This window comes from Heloderma suspectum, chromosome 5 (assembly GCF_057233095.1).
Source record: "Heloderma suspectum isolate Gila_16-S chromosome 5, 16-S_ref, whole genome shotgun sequence".
NCBI lineage: Eukaryota > Metazoa > Chordata > Lepidosauria > Squamata > Helodermatidae > Heloderma > Heloderma suspectum.
Window position 1 is genome coordinate 195,562,835 of NC_139462.1, and position 17,002 is coordinate 195,579,836.

General features: G+C 43.4%; 1 protein-coding gene and 1 long non-coding RNA gene across 2 annotated transcripts in view; one reads left to right on the plus strand and one right to left on the minus strand.

The window, feature by feature from the left end:
- Positions 1-14,142, minus strand: part of CFAP69 (cilia and flagella associated protein 69) — a 62,974-nt gene extending 48,832 nt beyond the window's left edge. Inside the window, exons 1-4 of the mRNA XM_084858937.1 lie at positions 13,209-14,142; positions 7,129-7,191; positions 6,159-6,221; positions 4,446-4,555 (exon numbers count right to left, since the gene is read on the minus strand). Coding sequence (XP_084715063.1) covers positions 4,446-4,555; positions 6,159-6,221; positions 7,129-7,191; positions 13,209-13,343 — 371 coding nt within the window. The 5' untranslated portion in view covers positions 13,344-14,142. The remainder of the gene's footprint in view (positions 1-4,445; positions 4,556-6,158; positions 6,222-7,128; positions 7,192-13,208) is intronic.
- LOC146345020 (uncharacterized) lies at positions 13,519-15,623 on the plus strand. Its single transcript, XR_014792400.1, has 3 exons — positions 13,519-13,692; positions 13,834-13,940; positions 14,190-15,623. It is a non-coding gene; the product is annotated as an uncharacterized LOC146345020 (long non-coding RNA).
- Positions 15,624-17,002: the final 1,379 nt, after the last annotated feature.

Below are 17,002 nucleotides of genomic sequence, written 5' to 3' on the forward strand. Positions count from 1 at the left end.
GAAGCGGCAGTGGCAAAAAAAGAAACTGGTTTCCAGGAGCACAATTCTGTTTGCAAACCTGGTATGTCCTCCCCGTGCACCTTTTTTCCTTGCAAAATTGCTGCTGTTTTTGCCACCATGGTAAAAACCCTACAACAGACCATGGGTTATTAGAGGATCGTTTAACCCTCAAACAACCCCTGCTGCCTAGGTCTGGATGACTCGACAAACCATGGCAACCTCTTGCTGGGGACTGAATATTCAAAATGGCCACCGGCACATACTGCAACCCACCGTGGCTTAAATAAGCCATGGTGGGCTGTGGTTATTGTGCAAACCTGGACAGTGACACATGCCTTGGTTAGGTTTAAGTAAGACTACAGCAACGTGTAATATCTTGGGTTGCCCTTGAAGCCAGTTTGGAAACTGCAAGTGGTACAGAATGCAGCAACCAGAACACTTGTGGAAGCTAGGTGCTTGGATCATATTATTCCTATTCTGTATCAGTTACATTTGCTGCCTCTTTGTTTCCACGACTAATTCAAGATGCTGCTTTTAACCTTTAAAGCCCTAAGTGGTTTGGGACCACAGTATGTGAAGGGCTGTCACACCTGTATGACACATGAAGATCAGTGCTAAGGCCCTACTCTCTGGCCCACCATTAAAAGTCTTTAGGCTGGTGGATTCTAGAAAAAAGTCTTCTTCAGTGTTGGCCCCACACATTTGGAACTTACTCCCCAAGGAGATATGCATGGCCTCATCACTGCTGGTGTTTAAAAACCTCACTGAAGACACATTTATTCCAGTCTGCATTTGGTACTTAAGAAATCTTTAGCTGTCAATGTGTGTATGGATTACAGTTTGCATTTTCATGTGTTTTGTAGTTTTGTAAGCCAGCTTGTACACCCTGAACAGAGGGTTTAAAATAAATAAACAAACATAGAAACAAACCAATCCTGTCCATGATACTGCTAGAAATGTGATACACCAATACTTTCCTTATTTTATTATAAATATACATTGAGAACAATCTCAATATATATTATTCAGGGTGGTTCCAGGGGCAGTAGATACCCCTCCTGAGGCTGTAGACAGAGCTACGACTTTGGGGGGTGGGGGATCCTTACTTGGATTTGTCCCAATCTCCATCCCTCCCAGCTGCAGAAAGTTCCATGGCAGTTCCTCTTCCGAGGTCAGTATTGCGACCCTGGATGAGCATGGGGAGAGAGGAAAGGGGGCATGCCAGTGGGCGTGGAGGTGAGAGGCCATGGATCTCCTGGATCCACAAGCTTCTCTGTTCCTGCCCCCACCCACAGCAAGGTAAGCACAAGAAATGAAAATGGAGGTTGTAAGAGCCTCTGTTGCTCTTCCTGCCCTGCTTGGCTCTTGCTGGCAGGGCTTAGGATAGATGGAGGCCTCCAAGATTGGAACCCTCTGTTTAAGTCTGGAACCCTCTGGCAATCCTGTAGGATTGTGATCTTTATTATATTTAAATTTCAGTATTAATTTATCAATACAAATAGGTTAAAGAATGCATCTGTTAAATTCCATCAACAATAAAAAATAGTCATCTAAGGGCGCAATCCTAGGTGGCCATAGGATAGGTCAGTTCCCGGGAACCAACCTCGGAGCCTGTGCTCCGAGGTCCGTTCCTGGAGAACTGACCCCCGCCCTCTCCTGCGTTACCTCGTAGGCAGCGTGGAATAGCCCCGTGCTCATAAGAACAGTGTTGACCGGGGTAAAGGGGGCGTTTCCGGAGGTGGGTGAAAATGCCAGTACGACACAACCTACATGTCGTCCGGCCACCCCCACTCTGACTTCCTGTGGCTAAACAGCTGAAATTGGCTGTCTAGCCATGAATGCAGGGCAGGAGAAGGAGACAATCCGCTCCGCACTTCTCCTGCCCTGCATTGGATAGGTGGTCGCCTCCGAGTTTGGAGGCGGCCGCCTTTACCCATAGGATTGCTCCCTAGAAGACAGAGTAAAATATATAACATATATATGCACCTCTGATATATCAACAAGAGGAATGCAAATAACTTTTCAGGATGCTACTGATGGCTACTCCGATATCACTTTAACATTAATAGATCTGCAGGGCGGAAAGGAAGATCATTCTAGCTGATATAACATGAAAATCCAAAAATAAAACAAAAATTGTTTAAACTGAAAGAGGAAGTTATTGTGCTGTCTAATACCTGGCTGCAGCAGTGGGAGACATGGAAAGCAGGGCCCGCTCCATGCTGAGAGATCAGCTCCTTTTGGCGCCTCCTCTCCCTGACCTCTTTCCATTCAATTGGACATTGTAACTACTTTATGACTTTAAAAACTGTTGCCTGGTTTTCCCTTTTTTATTTTGTGTCACATCTTTTAGAATGTAAGCTTGCATGCAGAGACTGTCTTGTTTATTGATGTTAAGTTGCTTTGGGAGCCTTTCAGCTGAAGAGCAGGGTAAAAATGCTTAAAATAAATAATTAAAGTAAAATAAAACATACACCAAGCCAGATTGTACATTACTATTTATACCAGAGATGAAAGAAGGTGAATGTAACTGTACTTAAGACTACATTATATTCCATTCTATTCACTGTTGTAAGGAAGATCCAGTACTGTTTTAGAACACTTGCACATTAATGAAAACAAAAATGTGTTTGATTCTGAAGAGCTCAAATTAGGATTGGATTGTTTATACATGATACAGGCTGTAATCCTAGGCACACTTACCCTGGAGTAAGCCCCACTGAACGCAACAGAATGTGCTTCTCCCAGGGACCACAGGAGTGCTCTCTAACAGTTATATAAATTATATAACTATTTATATACCACTATGTGGAAGTAAAACTAAGCAGTACAAATGATAGGAACATACAAAGATGTTTCAGGATATGATGCAAATTATTTTACCAAGAAAAAATATTTTCAGTAGTAATTACTGTTAAAGCCACAATTTTACATGCATGAAGTAGAAACTCTGACCATATTAAATGGTAATTTCTATGGTATGGTGTAAAAGGTGTCCAAAATGCCATATAATGAAATGCTAGATTTCTAAAGCAGGTTTAAAAGATATTAATGAAAACTAGTTTGTTCCTTACAGAAGTGGCAAAATCTCAAAAATCCATGAAGGAGGTTTTGATATGATGATTTATAGTCATTTCCTTGGATAAGCACTAGATTCTAGGAACACTGTATAAAGAGGGACTCTATTGCCTGAGTCAGCAGCTATTTTTATATGTTGGCCATTATGAACAAGCACTCTTTCCCCCTCCTCTCCTCTGTTTTGCTACGTAAAACAAGTGGGATGGAGGGCTGTAATAAATGAGTGAAAAAAGAAAATTTCCTCCTCTGTTTGAAATTATCTATTGTTAGCCTCACTTCTTGCCTGGCTCCATCTCCAAGCAAACATAATAAGGAACATTATAGGGTATGTCAGGGAAAGAAGTATCGAAACAATATAGACTGGAGGGAGTGATAAAGGAGGAACACATGCTCCATTTAAATTAAGTCATTCTAATTATAGCTACCTACCTCTATACTCACAATTGCTAATGTGGACTTTAATCCAAACTGTCAGTGAAGAAAACATCCCCTTTCCCACCTACATTGTGCAAATGGCAAGGTGGCTAACAGTTCAACCCTATGCATGTTAACTGAAAAGAAAGGTCCGCTATATTCAATGGGATTTACTCCCAGGAAAATGTGCACAGTTTTGCAACCTAAATGTGATAATGCAGCAAAACTTGAGGCATTTGGTCAATCGGGTTCCTAGAAACGTAATGCTGGTGTGACGTAAATATTTTCCCAGTCTTGTTGGCTCTTAAAAGGATGGTTCACAAAAACCGACATTGGCTTGAACAAACTGGAAATATTTCCAAGCCATGGTTACATAAAGTTTCCTCTTTCTATGATACTGACATGAAGACTGATATTGCAATACATAGGGGTTTTACCTGTTTGACTATTTTGGATATATTAAAATAATTAAGGATTCTTTTTCTAAAACAAAACTTAATATTTTAAGGCATAATCCTATGCATGTTTAGACAGAAAGAAGTCCTACAACTCTCAGCATTCCCCAGCCACCATGGGTGGCTGTGGGATACTGGGAGTTGTAGGATTTTTTTCTGTCTAAACATGCATAAGATTGTGCCCTTCACCTCTTGGTGATGATAATCCCTTGCCAGTTTATCTAAGACAACAAGAGATCTATGGGAATCCTGCTTAGGGAATCCTACAGTAGGGAATCCTACTGTATCTAAGGCAGAATTACAATAGTCTCTAGTGCTGTTTAAGAAGCTTTATTCTACCTCACCATTAATCCCAGAATATTTGTGACTATATAAAGAAGACTTTTAGAAAAGTCAGTACATAAAAGGAGAACAGAGATGGTAAATGAACAAGAGAAGATTAGTTAAAGCAGAAGGATCTTGTATATAAAAAGCAGCATTAACACTGTGAAAACTTACCCATATAATTTAAGAATTTCACATGTAGGTTCAATAAAAACATTGTCGAGCTGAATTCTTTCCGCACATAGGTTTAAAATTTTAGAGATTTGTGTTAAATCATTAAGAGGCTTGTAATGATTAAGAATCAAGGAAATTTATGAGGTATGGGGAAAGAGATAATGGTGTGAAATAACCTTTTAAAATAAAAGAGTAGCCAAGCCCTTAAACTTCAGTTGTAAAATTAGACACAAAATTCAGGCAGGCAGCAGCAATTGCCAGATTTCCAGCAGTGGAGATGATACACCAGTCCCACAGAGCTAATTTACCCACAGGTCTCAGAACAACTTCCTTCACTCTAAATGCCAAACTGTTCATAGAAACATAATAGTTAATTCGACTGATTTATCAGATACACTAATACTAAAATATCTTCCTATCTATTTTTTTAATAGATACATCAGACACCCAAAGTAGGCAGACTGGTCATATGATAGCACAGAAAATCCATGTGCAGTCCATGCATGTAACCACTTTCCTGTTGACAGCTATGGGGAGACCGGGATTCTGGATTACAGATACTACATGGAAGTAGATTCTACTGAAATCACAGGGATGTAATAAAGTACTATTATTTATCCAAGTTTCATAATTTGGACTGCATATGTATTTTTGATAATGAAATTATGTTTTTAATTTGTTATATATAGCACACATTACAGAGTCATTAAAATTAGCTATCTTTTTAAATATATTATCTACACTTGTGTCTCTGTAAAGGATTCATTATGTCAGCCTTCCCCAATCTCCAGATGTTTTGGACTACATCTTCCAGCATTCCTGACAATTAACCATGCTGTCTGGGGCTGATGGGAACTGGTGCAAACCTTTTGGAGAGCATCAGGTTTCGGAAAACTACATTATATGAAGGCTGGCACAATTTTACAAACAACCCAATTACAGGCTTGGAGCAAGAACATTTTAGGGGTGAAGCAGTGTGTGATTTCAGAGGTGATCCAGAATTCTCTACAATTTTGCAGAGGTTGCTGCAATCTACTTCATGCCATCTGATAGCTGCATTCTATGCAATATTGCAAAGTATTCTGGAGAACCTTTCCCAGCATCCTCTGCAATATTGCAAGGTATTCTGGTGCAGCTGCTTGGGATGACAAAATGGTCTGGGACAATATTATGTGCAAACTCATCATTACCTATATTATGCAACATTCAGACCAATTAACAGCAAACATATACTGAGGTTGTTACTTTTAAACTAAAAGTACTATACCAATGTAAGTAGTCTGTGTTTATCTGTTATTTTGTGACAAATGGTAGAAAGTAATTATTTATTCAGATTTTTAACCTATTCTCTTCTCAAAGATACAGGGAATGTCATAGCATTTCATAAACAAAAATAAATAACTGAAAATAATTATATTTAAAATAAACCAACTGAGTTGGACCCAGATTTAGTCATACTTAAATTAGACCTATTGAAATCAATGGTATTTCAATGGGTCTGCTCTAGGTATGACTAAATCTGGATCCAACCCACTGCTGACATTCCCTTGCTACATAAAGTGTATCACAGGCAGGCAGTCCTCTATTAGAGCTGTTATCTATTTGATATGAAGCAAACTACACGTTAACTGAAACAGAACCAAAATTACTTTGCATGTTCTTCACTGTTTTGACTTCCATGTTTGCTTGCAACAAAGATGGAAAAAAGGATACAATCCCAAATTCATAGCGATTTGCAACCACTTTGAGTGCTTGGAGCTGTTCTTCATAATTACTCTTAAAAAGAAAAAAAGCAGGATTGGTGAGAGCAGTAAATGGGGTGAATGAACAGTGCTTAAAAATGTTCTGCACAAGTGTACTATTCAAGGTGCTTTTTACAGAGGCAGAAGATCCAAATGGCCATGTCCCTTAAGAAATCCTTGTTGGATCCAGGAGATCTTGATCACTATCGCCCAGTTACTAATATTTCCTTTTTCGGTAAAGTCTTGAAGATGATGGCAGCTCAACTCCAAGGACTTTTGGATGACGTGGATTATCTGGATCCAAGGTGGTTCCAAGGGAAAGGGAGAGAGGAACCCTGGCCCTAGAAACATCAGTTAGGTAGCAGAGCAAGAGAGGGAGAATGCTAGGAAGGATCATGACAAATGGGTTTGGGCACCATGTGATCCCTGGGCTGATCTCACAGCTACGCAACACCAAGTATGTCCATGCCAAGTCCCACCACTGAAGATAAACAGTGACTGGGTGTCTGAACTCAAGGGCAGTTATAAATTTCAAAACAAACGATAAAAGTATAAATGGCTCCGGGCTGGACTCAGGATGGAGCAGAATGAAGAGATCAATAGCTTGACTCTGGGGAATGAAAGGAAACTTCAAGAAGGTTCCTGGCTACTTGACTGAATTTAAGCTAGCTGACTGAGAATTACAAAACTCATGCTTCTGAAAGTTAAAGGTAGACAGAAAGAAGGGATACCATAAGGGGTGCCCAGGTGGTGCTTTAACCCGTTGATCTATCTTGGGGTGCGAGCACTTCAGGATTGGGCCATGTTTCCTGCCAGGGTTTCAGATTGCCCAATTTGAAGATTTGTAGGTATAGGATTGCAGCCTTAGGCTTCTTTGAAATAATGGAAATCCAACAAAATTTATGCAAAAGAAGATTTTTTAATGCTCAGGTCATACTTACTGATTCTTTTTTTTCAAGCAGTGTGATAACATGATTAAGGTCCACAGATTTCAAGAGATTACCCTAAAAAGATTAATTTAATCAATATTTAATGGTTAATAAGTGTTATGTCTATAACACAGGTCCCATTCCATTTCTAATCATCTTGCCTATTAGTTCTGAAGAGGTCTGCCTCCTTCACTTTCAGCTAAGGGGGTGCGTATTCCACAATTCTGCAAAAGTACAACGCAGTCAAAGAATTTGTCATTAGGTGCAAAATTTAGCATCTAGAGACAGTGCTTTCACATTCCAAAAAGCAAGTATCTGACTCTTGCAGCTGCAATGATAAATGTGTGGGCAATTCTCGCTAAAAGCTCAGAAACTGAGGAAAGGACTAAATAAGATTTGCAACTGTAAGAGGATGGGTCTGCAGTGACCTGAATTGGCTCCTGCACTGTTAATAGTGTGTAGAAGAGGTTCTACACCTCCTGAAATTATTTATTTTATGCAATGATTAAAGGTGCAGGAGCCTTGTTCGCTTTTTTACCTGGCCACTCTAGGATATATAAATGTAATAAATAAATAAATAAGTACTCCTTCATAATCTGTTTCAGAGGGACTATTTATACAGTAATATATACCAGGATAATAATCCCTGAACTGAAGTCAAACTCTTATTTGTTCACTCTTCAAGATATCATTCTAAGTTAAGTAACTATGTAAACAACTGTAGGGACTGGGCCCAGCACCTCTGCAGGGACACCTCAAGAAGATGTGGGAACGGATTCAGAGTCAGACGGGGAGGGGAGGGGAAAGGTACTGTCCAATCACCAAACTCACAGTTTGCAAGGAAAACTCTTTCTCTCTTTCATAGTGCTGTAACCTGAGTCAGTTAACTGCTGCTTATGTAGGTCTTTATTATACAAAGCAGCTGGTGAAATACACTCCTGATTTCCACATGTGAATTATATCTGTAGCAGTGCTGATCTGTCTTTAGTTTGCATAATAAGTCTTTGACTAGCACTATGACTTCTACTCTTGTGACCACAAAAGAAGCCGGGAGCTAGGCACTTGTCAACAACAACGGGGTTGTTATCTCTGGTAGGTGAAATCCATAGTTTTGGTGAGAAACACACTGATCAGTGAATGACCCAGCATACCCAAAGTGTGCAGTTGAAATGTCCTAGAATTTCATGTTCATGTTGCCAAGGGTCTTATCCCACCCTGAGATAATCCCTAAAACCAAGGGCAAATCTCTGCAATGTAAAAGAACAGCTTATCTATTGAACAAGAAAGTAATGACCAAACCAGTTCTATGAGATCAAGTGGCTGGAAGATCCCACTAAATCATTCTTTCCCAAGCCGGTGCCCTCCAGATGTGTTGAACTATAACTTTCATCATCCCCAGCCAGGATGACCAATGGCCATGCTGGCTGGAGGTGACAGAAATTGTAGTCTAGCACATCTGGAGGGCACCAGCTTGGAAAAGGCTGCACTAAAGAATTCTGGAAATCTTACCATGAAAACGCAATTTTCCTTACTATCTAAAAAACACAAACATCAAAAATCTGGATAAGCCACATTTTGTATTTCTCAATCACCAAAACAGTTTCAAGGATTTAAAAACAAGCCTCTTAAATCCAGTAACAATCTAGAAACAAACCAAAATAGCAAACCAAAAAAACAACCCTTGTATTCTAACAGGTTTACTACAAACCATGATTGAGCAGAGATGATGGTACAAACAGAAAAAAATAACTGAGTGCCAATGGGCAACAAAAGCTTTCTCGTTCTGCCTTCAAGTCCCCAAAAAACTATCACCTTTAAATCTTCCAGAGAAAATCATGTTTGTTGTTTCAAATGCCTGGTCTCCACAACATATATGCACAGAGAACTTTAGACATACTAGACCTCTGTGAATTCATAGGGTTTATGGAGATGTTTATGGCACCATTGTGGGAGAGAAATGTACCCTATTCCTAGGACACTTTCATGCTGCCATTTTGCTGCCTGAGGCAAAGGACCACATAATGCCTCTCCCATGTAAAAAAGCCGACAGGACTGGCAGTTGAATCTCACTTCAACACTGGCAATAGGACAACAGCCTCAACTGCACCTGAGGGCAGCAGGCGAGTTTCAGGGGCACAGGGCGGGCTATGTGGGACACATACCATCTTCCAAAAGAGGACAACAGCAGGAGGGGCTCAGGAGGAATGGGTGCTGCTTTCCTACCATATTCCCAGAAATCTGCTGCCTGAGGTGTTTGGCTCACTCTGCCTAATGATAGTGTTGGCCCTGCTTTTGATCCACCACTGTAGTGCACAACTGGAGGCTTGGGAAGTGTCCTTGGACATCCCCACATGAATTGCTAAATGCTTACTGAACTAGTTACAATTTTATTAGCCCAAATGGTAAATGTTCTGATGTTTGCATATTTGTATACCATACGACAGGGTGGGGAACCATGTTCCCTCAGGGCGGATACCACCCCCGACCCTGGGCTGGATGATGTTCTGGGTGTGTACACCCACTGGTGACATCTTCCAGTCAGCACTTTGGCTGGGAAGCTGGCTTTGCTTCTCATTCAGCTGGTGCTTGCAGGAACTTCTGCAAGTGCCAGCTGATTGCACAGGCAGTTTCACTCACCCTTTGCCTTCCCCATGTGGGGAAGATGAAGGACGAATGAAACATACTTGTCCAAAACTTGCAGGAGCTCCTGCAAGTACCACCCAAGTGTACAGCGGTCTTTGCTCCTGGTGCCAGCTTTGCTTGTTCCCCAAATGGGGAAGGAGGAGCAGGAGAGAAGCACACTCAGGTGAGTGTGCAGCACTTGCCACAACATTCCTTTCCCAATTGGGAGGGGGTGCAGTGTGCTCATTATCCCCTTATTATCTTGTACACAACGGGATCCCTCCCCACTGGAAGGGAGAGCAACATGCAGGGGGGATCTCCTTGTTACCTCTGATCACGTATCAGAAATAACAAGAGGATTCCTTTCTCCGTCTTCTCCCCAAGTTCCTGGTAGCCTCCAGGCCAGGGTGCTAGGAGTGGGCAGTGCCCACAGAGGGAGCCCAAACCTCTGCAGCCTGGATGGGAAACCTCCATGGGTTGTGGTGATTCCCCATCCCTGCCATAAACTGTGACGCTCTAAAGATAATTACTGCCCTGTGTCAAATTTGCCATTCTTGGGCAAGGTGCTGGAGCATGTGGTGGCCTCACAACTCCAAGCTGTTTTGGATGAAACTGATTATTTAGATCCATTCCAACCAGGTTTCAGGCCTGGTTATGGGACAGAAACAGCCTTGGTCACCCTAGTTGATGACTTATGCTGGGGAATAGATGGGGGGAGTGAAACCTTATTGGTTCTTCTGGACCTCTCAGTGGCTTTCGATACCATTGACCATGGTATTCTTCTGGATCATTTATCTGGATTGGGCTTGGGAGGCACAGTTTTAAAGTGGTTCCAGTCCTTTCTGGAGGAGCGGTCTCAGAAGGTGGTGCTGGGGGACTTCGGTTCCACCCCATGGCTTCTAGCCTGTGGGGTGCCGCAAGGTTCTATCTTGTCCCCCATGCTTTTAAACATCTACATGAAACCACTGGGAGAAGTCATCAGGAGGTTTGGGCTGAAATGTCATCAGTATGCGGATGATACTCAGCTCTACCTCTTTTTTTGATCTGCACATCCCAGGGAGGCTCTTGAACCAGTGTCTGGAGGCTGTTTTGGGATGGATGAGAGTGAACAAGCTGAAACTTAATCCAGACAAGATGGAGGTACTCTGGGTTGGGAAACCAACTACTTTGGATGGAGGGTTACAACTGGTCTTAGATGGGGTTGCACTCCCCCTGAAAGACCAAGTGCGCAGTCTGAGAATCCTCTTAGACTCTGAGCTAACTGGGGAAGTCTAGGTGGTTGCGGTATCCAGGAGTGCTTTTTACCAGCTTAGGCTGGTATGCTAACTGTGATCCTGTCTGGAGAGGACGGACCTTGCCTCACGCACTAGTCATGTCCAGGCTGGACTACTGTAATGCGCTATACATGGGGCTGCTTTTGAAGATGGTTCAGAAACTCCAGCTTGTGCAGAATGAGGCCGCCTGAGTATTGGTGAGGATGAGACGATTCAATCACATAACACCTACACTGCGCTGGCTGCATTGGTTACCAGTGCATTTCTGAGCCCAATTCAAAGTGCTGGTTTTGACCTTTAAAGCTTTAAACGGTTTGGGAACAAGTTAGTTGAAGGACCGCCTTCACCCATATCAGCCTGCCCACGCTTTAAGATCAGAAAGAGAGGCCCTTCTCATTTGCCCATCCATGAGAGCAGTCAGGTAGGTGATCACACATGAGAGGGCCTTCTCTGCAGTGGCCCCACACCTTTGGAACAAGCTGCCATCGGAGGTTTGCCATGGTTCATCATTACAGACTTTTAAGAAGGTCTTGAAATCATATTATTTTACCTTGGCCTTCTCTAGATATGACTGCTATTTTTGCTGTTACTGCTGTTAACATTGTTGCTGGTTTTATTGTCTTTATGTTTATATTTTATTGTCTTTATTATTATCACTTTTAATATTTTAACTGTTTTATGTATTTTAGTGCTGTAAGCCGCCTTGGGAGAGCTTCTGACCTGAAAGGCGGCCAAGAAATATTTTCAATAAATAAATAAGTAAAGCTTGCACAGCCTTACACCAACTGCATTGGCTCTCGGTCCATTTCGGGGCCAAATTCAAAGTACCGCTTTTGCCCTTATGCCCCTCATAGCTTGAGAACAGGGCAGTGCTGGCTCCAGGTTTTTGAGACCCCTTGGGCAAGACACCCAGGCTCCCTGCTTCACTGAGTCTACCTTCGCATCTGCATTGTCACCAGCTGCTATTGCTCCTTATCCTCCTCCTCATCATTGTTATCGCTTGCTTGCTCGACAGACAGAGAGCCATGAGCAAGGAGGCAGCAGCATCTACTGCTCCTCCTTCTTGCCAACATCATTGTCTGGGCCAAAGGAGAGGCAGGTGAACAAGCAGGGGCTTCTTCACACTGAGTTTTTAACCTGCTATTGAAATTGTTCACTCACAGAAGTTTGTGGGCCCTTTAGATGATATTGATAACCCCCAGGGCGTCTCTTGCACTAAATGACCTTTATTCCATTTTTAAATAGATCAGAGATAATGAGGTATCAAATTACCCCACTTGTGTTCCGCTTGAGTTCCCTCTGTGAAAAAGGAAAAGCGGGAAGAAGAGGAGCTAGATCAATGAAACATATGGAAGACTCAGATAAGGGGGAGAAGGAGTTGGGAAAGGGAGGAGTAAAAAGGAAGCATGTGTAAAGGGAGTCTGTTGTGATCCTGCATTTAAAATGGAAGAAGAAAGCCCTGTTTTAATTGTGGGATTTTAGGGTGGTGTAGAGATGCAGTCATGCCGGCCACATGACCACGGAAGCGTCTTCGGACAGCGCTGGCTCTTCGGCTTAGAAATGGGGATGAGCACCGCACCCTAGAGTCGGACACGACTGGTTGGGGACACCTTTACCTTTTTTTTTAAGAGATGCTCTAGGCTGCAATGGTGAAGAAAACGAGCAAGTCCAGGGGGTTCTTGTCAGTGGGCCCCTGCTGGGGTATGGGCCCTTGGCAAGTGCCCAACGATGCCTACCCTTGGCACCAGCCCTAGAGCAGACTAACTGAAGCATTTCTGTCTCCACATGTGGCTGTCCAGCCGGGGCCTTCTCATCCACGCTCCCATGCATACTGATAGCGTATAAAAATTTGGGTTATTTATGGGAGGGGAGGAGTCTCCGAGTCTTTCCCATGACTCTCCACTGGAGGTTGAGCCAAATGAAGGCTCCTTAAAAACAAAAACAAAAAAACAACCCAAGGAAATTTTGTGACAAACATGCTGCAAAGTCTACTACATTTTATTTTATTGCAAAATATTCTGTGTATGTGTTTGCTACTCCGGATGTTACTTCTATCACCACGCTCCTGTTTGCACTCTCCTCTGTGATGGCACAGCCCTGAAAAGCGGCATATATAATAAGTAATAGGGACAAAGCTAGCGGGATGGCGCGGGAAATAAAGCCTGGGCGGCTTAATTTCCGCCCTTTCCTTCTCACCTTCCCGAGGCTGCCGCTGAGCTCGCTGTCCGAAGGACGCTCCAGCCTGGAGAGAGACGAGAGGTTCTTCCTTTTCTCGGTGAAGGCGGGGACCACGAGGTTCGGCGAAACCGCGGGCCGGGCCGGAGAAGCCATGGCGCCTCCGACTGTTTCTGGCTCTGGGGCTCAAACCTCAGCCCGCAGCCGCGGCGCCGAGCACCGCTTCCACCGAGCTGGCAGCAGAGCCGACGACAACACAAGCTGGGCGCGGTTGCCATGGGAGCCAGAGAAGCCGGCTAGCTATGGGCGCCCTGAGGGAGCGGAAAGAAGTGAGAGGGACGCATAAAACCCCCAGGCAGGAGTGCGGGGGGAGGACCGAGGGAGGCCGGTGTGGGAACACGCTCCAGCTCCGTGGAGGCAAGGGGTGGGGCAGAGCAGGCCCCTCTCCTCCGTCGTGCCCCTTCCCCTTCCCTCTGTAGCGGGAAGGAGGTTGGGGCCGTCGCCCGTAAGCAATCCACCTTCTCCCCGCCTCATGTTCTCTTCTCTACTCCTCCAAAAATGTCCGCCTCACCCAGCACGCACACTTGGGGTGGGGATCCGATACGGTTACTGAAGGGGAAAGTTACGGCCCGTCTTTCTCACGCAGGCCCCAGAGCTCCAGGACCCCGTCCGGGAGGAAGGGCTCCCCCACTTTCTGTGGGGAAAAAGGCCTCGGCAGAAATGGCGCCGAACCGCCCAACGCGTTATTCCGTAGTAAGGAAATGATGGATCTGCTGCAACGTCCTCCACAGCGGTCACAGCCGCTCCTTAGCTGACACGTTGGCCGGCCTAACGTCTGCCCATTTGTGTCTCAGGCGCGGGGACGTTGAGGTTTTAAAAAGCGAGGCAGTTTCGTCCAGGATGTCGAATTCCGGGCTTTTTGAATGGCGGGTGTCATTATCACTCACACGAATGTGAAGGAATACAATCGTTATCTTAATTTTTTTTTTTTTTAATGTCTAGGAGCACAGGCAGAGTCAGAATGACTTTCCTTCCCAGCTGAAGGCTTCTTTCAAGGATATGAAAGCTTGTGTGGTAATGGAAAGCGGCTAAAATAGCCAGAGAATGCTGAAAAGAAAAATACCTACTTCAGGCATGACAAAATTCCAGAAAAAGCTGGGAGAAACATTACATTTATTTTGCATAAACTATTGAATGTATGGCCGAATCCTAATGTATAGATTTTTGAAACCTATGTCATCTAATTGAAACCTAAAACGTGCAGCATTAGCATATAAAATACTTAAGATGGGGTGAATTGCTTGCTGCCCTACTGTAGCCCCAACATCAGAAAATATGACCTTACACTGATATGATTGTATTGCTGACAGGTATGATACAACCACCATATTTGCAGTAAGGAAGGAGTTTTCTACTGATGGTTTTGTTTAGCACACTGGCCTTCCAGATTTTGCCTTCTTTTCTACTGTGTGTATTGGCTGTATTTTTCTGAGTAGTCTTGTAGCTTTTGGGTGTGCTGGCAATGTTACGCACATCTGCTCTCATTGACACAGATCTGTGGAAAGGCAGTGCATTGATGCTACAACCTGGTAGGATATTGGAGATAGCCTTTCATCTCCCCCAACTGCCTGGGTTGTATCCATTGTCATTCCACTAGCACAAAGTTGCTCTAGCAGAAACTAAGTTCTGAACTATGCATGAGGAGAGAATCGAAGTTCTGCTTGCACAATGGGAAAATGCAGTGGAGCTCTGCTAGTGCAATAATTTCTTCTACTGACTGTACATTGGATTTAGGCCTATGATTCAGCACTCAAATCATTACATAGTATTTCCTTCCTAGTTTTGTACTGCATCAGAATGCAGGTAAAGAAATGGCATGTTTGAATTCTCCACTTAAAAACACCCTTTTTCTGGAAATCTACCATATTTGAAAGAGGTCTAGCCTTCCTGACAAGCTAGGTTTTTTGTTCTTTTTTTTTGGTGGGGGAACCATTCAAGCAACCATTCAACTACATTTAGTGGTAGTACAGTTATGTTAAAAAGTGTGTTGTTTGACTCAAAAGCCTTGTAAGTCAGAATAAATCTATTAGGCTGTTACTATGGAAGAGTATGCACAACTCTTGTTGCTGTTGTTCCTGCTACACACAAGCATTACCGCAAGCAAGAGAATGTTCCAGTCTGCCATCTATATAAATCAACTGGCATGGTATTTTTAGTAGATGAAATACTTGGATTGTTCTGACTTAAAACTGGTTTACTGAATGAAGTGCTTGAGTATGTTTACCTCACGTTTGTAAATGTTTCATTTCCCAAGTAACGATATTTTATTTACACATAGCTTGGAAGTAAATCCCATTAAATTCAAGGATAAAACATTTACAATTAATGTGCTTAGAAGTAGGATATTCAAAGCTATAAAGCACTGTAATCACAATTATTTTAGTCTTGTCTAGATTTAGTTTGTCAGCTCACCCACATCCAGTTCCCAGTCACAATCAGATACTGAGTAAGCACTAAAGAGTTTTTAAGGAATATCCCTTTATATGGTTTTAATCCTAGAGAAAAGGTGGCAAAGAGCAAGTAAGATTTTTTTTTGTTTAAACTCAGGGTGCTACCAAATGAAGCTTGCTCTGCCTCATTCACAGAGTTTTACAGGAGGACCAGCAAACTTATCTTCGAACCCTCCTCCTGTGTTTTCCACAGCTGCTTCTATCTTTTTTCTTTCCACAAAAAAATCTGTTGACAAAGATAGAATACCTGCACAATATACTTTTTGATTGGTAGGAGCCATCCATCTGGAAGCACCCTCAATTTCACATTTCCAACTACTCTACTGTGTAGCCTATAATGAACTACTCTCCCTAATCATTGGGAGGAGCAATCCTATGGCCCCTAGACAGTGTCTGAGGTGCCATAGGATACTTCGGACTCCCAGATCCCAGGTCAGAGACAGTGCTCTGACCTTGGACAGGGAATCCGCACTCCACCCCCCTCCCCCTTGCAGTTGGCGTGGAAAGAACTGCACCAGCTGCCTCTCCAGGGTCAGGACCTCAGAGCGGGGTTAAAGGGGGCATTTTGGTGGGTAGGGAGGAGAGAGACTGGGAGGCCAGGATATGAGTTGTCCTGAGGCCTCTCCAGTCTGCTTCTTTCCCCCCCACCTGCCTCCGAAATGCTTTCAGTAGATGAGCTGAACAGCCAGTCTAGTGAAAATGCAGGGCAGGAGGATGGGGAGATGAAGATCCGGAGCCAGTGTAGTGTAGTGGTGAGAGTGACGGACTGGGAGCCGGGAGATCCGGGTTCTAGTCCCCACTTGGCCATGGAAGCTCACTGGGTGACTTTGGGCCAGTCACAGACTCTCAGCCCAACCTACCTCACAGGGTGGTTGTTGTGAGGATACAACGGTGAGGAGGAGGATAATGTAAGCCGCCTTGAGTTCCTTGCGAGAGGGAGAAAGGCGGGGTATAAATGCAATAAATAAATAAATCTCCTCCGCCACGCCTCTTAATCTGGACTGATCATAAGCCTCCAAATTCAGGGACTTACAGTCATTGAGGGCGCAACCCATAGGACTGCACCCTTATTTTCAAATGGGGAAATGTTCTTTAGGAATATATAAGATTTTGATGTAATCTTAATCTGAGACAGGTTTAACAGTTTTATATTAAGCTTAACTTTTATACTGATGTCAGCAGAACAGCATTCTAGGGGAAAATATGACAAGATCTCGCCCTGATGAGAGGAACAAAATAGTAACTGACAAAATATACAGAGACAGAATTAAGAGGCAAATACTGCACATAACTTCATTAAACCTT